At 42.9% G+C, this 6014-nt stretch overlaps 1 protein-coding gene across 1 annotated transcript; it reads left to right on the top strand.

Moving 5' to 3' along the window:
• Window positions 1-422: 422 nt before the first annotated feature.
• Window positions 423-4352, top strand: LOC310925415 (extracellular calcium-sensing receptor-like; the record flags this gene model as incomplete). The annotated part of the gene is made up of 11 exons (XM_083887363.1): window positions 423-529; window positions 622-824; window positions 1113-1204; window positions 1513-1692; window positions 1773-1961; window positions 2035-2511; window positions 2604-2813; window positions 2897-3020; window positions 3310-3503; window positions 3575-3856; window positions 3930-4352. The coding sequence occupies exons 2-11, from the start codon at window positions 656-658 to the stop codon at window positions 4350-4352; spliced, it is 2340 nt and encodes a 779-aa protein (XP_083743489.1). The 5' UTR covers window positions 423-529; window positions 622-655.
• Between the last annotated feature and the right edge of the window lie 1662 nt (window positions 4353-6014).

The following is a 6014-nucleotide window of genomic DNA, read 5'->3' as shown; positions in this document are numbered from 1 at the left end:
GTCCTGACTCTGTGAAGCTCGACTTAATCAATCATTTCATTTCAAATATATTTCCTGTTATCATTAGAGTGAACTCAGGTTTTTCTGATGAAGGTGAAAGAGTGGCTGAGTGAGGTGTGGCTCACTCGTCTCATCCTCTTGTGGATTTTGTCGTAGTTATAAATGCTGGTGTGTGATGTGCAGAGCAGACGCTGAGACGTCTCTATCTGTTTTCTTTGTGCTGACACAGAGTGAATCAAAGGTGAACTGTTCTGAATGTTTGTTTTCTTGAGATTTCTCTGTTAATATTTGAGTGTTCACAGATGTCGTGGTTCTTGTGGCTCGTGGGTCTGGTGGGCAGAGAACTGGGTCTGGGCTTTGGATCACAGCTGGTTCAGGCCGTGACTTGTTCTCGCTGGGAAACGTCCGGTGTCGCCGGTTTGTTCCAGGACGGTGACGTGGTCATCGGTGGTCTCTTCAGCCTTTATTACAAACCTCCAGCTTTAGATCATGACTTCACTCAGCTGCCGCTCTACAAACCTTGCACCAGGTCAAACTCTGACCTAACCCTGTGTTAATATCTGCTCCATGTCGAGTTCAATATTAGAAAACACATTACTAATGAGTCACATGTTCTCTCAGACTGCAGGCTCTTCCATTACAGTACATCTATGCCATGGTGTTTGCGCTGGAGGAAATCAATGAGAGTGTGAAGCTGCTGCCCGGAGTGAAGCTGGGTTATCACATCCACGACAGCTGTGCTCTTCCCCTCTGGGCTTTACGAGCCGCTCTGTCTCTGCTCGGAGGTAACAGCAGCAGCTGTGGTTTCTCTGCTGCAGCGAAAGGTGGAGAAAAGCCGGGTAAAAAACCATGAGGGTGTGCTGTGCTACACCATCACTAATGTAAAGACTGTGACTATTATAGGATGGACATGTATGTTTCTGAGCTTTAATGGTTCTGTCAAATCACATCAATGTTTAGTTTAAAGTTTAAACCCTATGATAATCCTGCTGCTCTCTCAGCTCTGAAGGCCTCGTCTGTTTCTCTGCTCAAACAAACTCAACACTGATGTTGTTTCTTCTTTATATTATTATTATTATTTACCACTCTGTCGTATTTGATCATGTGATCAGGCGATCAGTCTGTGCCTCTGATCATCGGTGGTGACTCGTCAATAACAGCTAAGATCCTCTCCAGACTCCTGGGGCCGCTCTCTGTGCCTTTGGTGAGTTTTTATGTTCAACTGTTTGTTTGCATTCATGTTTTCATCCTCACCATTTTTGTATATTGAGCAAAAACCAAGTATGAACGTTAAATTCAGGCGTGAACTGGTCACTAACACTCGTTCAAGAAATCATGCTTACATGTTTTAATGGTTCGTTTCATGGACTTAGGGGAAGTGTATAAATAAATGTTGAATTCATTCTTTGGTGAAAAGCTTTTATTGATCTTTGTTGCAATAATAGTGACTTTATTGTAAAGATAGAAAAGTCAAGCCCTGTGTTAAAGTTGTGATTTCTGTGTTGTTTTAAGATGAGCTACACGGCCAGCTGCCCATGTCTCAGTGACAGGAGCCAATATCCAAACTTCTTCAGGACCATGCCCAGTGATATTTACCAAGCACGAGCCATCGCGCAGCTCGCTATCCGCTTAAACTGGACATGGATCGGAGCTGTCGTGGCAAAAAACAGTTATGGCCTGATGGCAATCAAGGTGTTATCACTTGAAATGTTACAGCATCTGTGTGAGAAACAAGCAAAGTTTGAAGACTTGATTCCAACTGCATTGATCAGATTTTTCAGGAGGAGACTCGAGGAGCAGGAGTGTGTTTGGCGTTTGTGGAAACTCTCCGCAGAGAGAATATACTGAGTGATGCCACACGTGCAGCTCTCGCCATTCAAGCCTCCACTGCAAAGGTGATTCTGATCTTCACCTGGTACACGGACGTGAGGGAGCTGTTCCTGCAGCTGGACGCCAGAAATGTAAGAAACACACGGAAACTATCAAACTTTGAGGAAAGTAAGAAATGATTGTAAAGATTTTGTTTGACTGCAGGTGACTGACAGACAGTTTCTGGCCAGTGAGGCCTGGAGCACCAGTGGAGATCTTCTCCAAAATCCTTCCTCTTCTAAAGTGGCCAGCGGTGTCCTGGGAGTGGCCATTAGGAGTTCAGCTATACCTGGATTTGAAAAGTATCTGAGAAATCTCAGCCCATCTCGTCGTACAAATGATAAGTTCTTAAGAGAATTTTGGGAGAATGTGTTTGTGTGTCGTCTTGGAGACGCAGCAGCTGCTGCTAACAGGCTGCTTCACATAGACTCTGTGCCTCTGTGCAGTGGAACAGAATCTCTGCAGACGGTGCACAACCTTTTCACTGACACGTCTCAGCTGAGAGTGACGTATAACGTCTACCTGGCTGTTTACGCCGTAGCTCACGCTCTTCACACTCTGCTCTCGTGTCCCGACATTAACGGTCGTCCTGGAAACAGCAGCTCCACCTGCTCCATTCCAAAACACATCACACCCATGCAGGTCAAATCACTTCTCCACGTTTCCTGGGGGTTGTCTTTTATGGGATGTTTTCACAGTTGTCACATGGTCGTGTTAAACTCTTTCACTTTCAGGTCCTGCAGCACTTGATGAAGGTGAACTTCACTTCACCACAGGGTGAAACCTTTTATTTTGATGGAGCTGATGTTCCAGCAAAGTACGACCTGGTGAACTGGCAGAAAACTCTCGCAGGGAAACTCAAACTTGTTCTGATTGGTCGCGTAGATGGATACGACCTCCGAATGAATGAGTCAGCAATTCAATGGAGCACAGGGTCCAATCAGGTGATCCCGACTCAGGCCGACGTCCAAACATCTAATCAATCTAATGCTTTTGATGTACTTGAACAGATGTTGTTTGTCTTCAGGTGCCTGTTTCAGTTTGCAGTGAGAGCTGTCGTCCAGGAACCAGAGTGGCCTCCAGGAAAGGAGAACCAGTGTGCTGCTTCGACTGCCTCCCATGTACTGAAGGAGAAATAAGCAACATCACTGGTGAGATTTAATGTTCCTCCAGACGCCTTCAGGGCTTCATCTGTACCACTGTTTTCAGAAGGTTCTACCAACACAAGCTAAGAATCAGATATGTGTCACTGTTTTAATGTAGAATTACTCGTCCAGACTGCATTCAGGAATGGTGGAGCTGCATGGTCCAGTGAACAGCAGCAGCACTCGCTCATAGTCCGATGAAACTGACTCCAGCTCCTCCCACAAACATTCCCTATGTTACAGAGCAGTAACAAAGTCATGTATTCATTGAAGATTTTCCTGTTTCCTGTGCCAGGTTCTCCTCACTGTGAACCCTGTCCACCTGAGTTCTGGTCCAATTCTGACCGAACCGCCTGCGTCCCTCGTCAGCTGGACTTCCTGTCCTTTAATGAAACCTTGGGTATAACTCTAACTACAGTGGCTGTATTTGGTGTCACGGTGACAACAGCTGTGTTTGTGGTTTTTCTTTGCTTCCGTCAAACACCGATGGTAAGATCCCAGTAACTCATCATCTTTGGTTTGAACAGAGAAACATGTGAATGTCCAACTCTTTATTGCAGGTTCGAGCCAACAACTCTGAGCTGAGCTTCCTGCTTCTTCTGTCTCTGAAGCTCTGCTTCCTCTGCTCTCTGGTCTTCATCGGTCGTCCGTCAGTCTGGTCGTGTCGTTTCCAGCAGGCGGCCTTTGGCATCAGCTTCGTTCTTTGTGTTTCTTGCCTTCAAGTCAAAACCATGGTGGTTCTGGCAGCGTTCCGCTCGGCTCGTCCTGGAGCTGAAGCCTTGATGAAGTGGTTTGGTCCAGGTCAGCAGAGAGGAAGTGTCTGCTTCTTCACCAGCATACAGGTCTGTGTTTCTTTTTAATCTCGTGATTTTCACGTCCATGAAGCTGATTTTGTGCTGTTTTTCTTTCATGGAGGTTCTCATCTGTGTGGTTTGGCTCTCGCTCAGTCCACCGGTTCCTCAGCCTGACCTGGATGTTCCTGGTTTAAAGGTGACGCTGCGATGTGCCATGGCCTCTGTGGTGGGCTTCTCTCTGGTTCTGGGCTACATCGGCCTCCTCGCCTGCACCTCCCTCCTCTTGGCTTTTCTCGCTCGGAAACTCCCGGACAACTTCAACGAGGCCAAACTCATCACCTTCAGCATGTTGATCTTCTGCGCGGTCTGGGTGGCCTTTGTTCCCGCCTACGTCAGTTCTCCTGGAAAATATGCAGTTGCTGTGGAGATTTTTGCGATTATTGCCTCGAGCTATGGTTTGCTTTTCTGTATTTTTGCTCCAAAGTGTTTTATTATTCTTTTAAGGCCTGAGAAAAACACCAAGAAATACCTGATGGCCAGGTAGCAGAGGAAATGAAGTATGCATTTGTTCATGATCGGGAGCCTTCCAATTTATCAATCCCATCAATCACATTTCAGTCACCATACATTAAACATACCATACTTACATGGGTCATAGATTTATATTCATAACCCATTTGAGTTAACTAATACTTCAGTGTTTCACATGTGTACAATGTGACAAACATTATACAGCACAAGAAAAACACCATCAATAAAGAAATGAAAACAACATTCATGAGTTCATGCATTATTGTGTATCTACATTCTGAGAGAGATCAGATTAAAGTTACAGACTGAGATTTAGAACCTTCACCTTTATTCTTGTAGCCACAGTCTGTGAGATGATGTAGAATCACGTTTGTGTTTGTGTTTCTAAATGATCTCAGTCATAAAATAATAATAAAATCAGGAAATATTTCAGGGATATAATACGTTAATGCAGAAAATTTAAACCAAACACAAGTGTGTGTGTGTGTGTCGTCGTATTCTGATCATATATATGTATAAAGATATATATATATATATATATTGAAGATCAGAATTCTGTCTGCAATTATCTTACATTAACAACAATTATCACTCAACTGATTTGACAGTGTTTATTGAGAAGACATTGGCCATATTACTCAGCCCATATGAACAAAACAATGACAATAAACACAATATCATCAATCAAGTCATACATCAGGTCACAAAAAAGCAGGAAAAACTGAACACACACTAAATCCTAATGTTCTAAAATATGAAATATACACTGATCTACAAACGATATACAAACTCAGACTTTGTATTCCATTAACTTTGGCGTATGTGTGTTTCCCTTTTCCTGTTTTCAATCATCCTTCAGACATCAGATTTTTTGATCCACCCTCGTAAATATATCTGCTTGAAAATTTCACAGAACTGGATCGAGTCATTTTTGAGTAATGCAAGAATAAATGTCTCAGGTCTAGATCACCTGACAACTGCTGTGTTCAGAGAGCTTTTATCTCCTGTCCGCCATTCCATAAAGGAACGTCACAGTTCACATAAGATAAATATCATCTGCTCATTTCTGCGATGGGACATATGTGAGAACCACAGGAACCACACATTGCCTCAGCTCCATGTAGAACATGTCCCTGTCCAGGTGGTGGCAGCAAAGAAGAAGACAACACTAATGTTGGTAAACATGGCTTTGAGTAATGTGAGGAATTAAAACTACAACCCATGGCTCAAAGAAAACACAGTCAGCTTATGTTTTAAGAACAATTGGTGGATGTTCACAAGCTGATCTTCTAATGATGAGACATTTGACTTCTTTTGATTGTATTTTTCCTGCAGTTCAGTCAAACTGAAGGAAAGTGAAAAGTTTGAAATGTTTAATTTAGGGGAAATCCAGGAAAATGTGTCTTCAACACATTCAAAATCAGCTTCACACTTTCTAGGTGAGAGTTATGTTTCTGAGGAAAGATGAGAACATTTATATCCGTCTTAATTGATACGTAACCCTGAGGAGCTGGTGAAGAGAGCAAAAGAATCATAACCATACATAGACTTTAATAGCATGCTGGAAAAGAGAATAGTAAAAGTTATTTTACGTTTAAATACAATGACCATTTATCATATTATTGAAATATTTTGAAATATATATTAAAACATTGTTTTAGCTGCATTTGTGTGT

This window comes from Microchirus variegatus (assembly GCF_963457635.1).
Source record: "Microchirus variegatus genome assembly, chromosome: 3".
Taxonomy (NCBI): domain Eukaryota; kingdom Metazoa; phylum Chordata; class Actinopteri; order Pleuronectiformes; family Soleidae; genus Microchirus; species Microchirus variegatus.
This window is presented reverse-complemented; position numbering and strand designations above follow the sequence as displayed.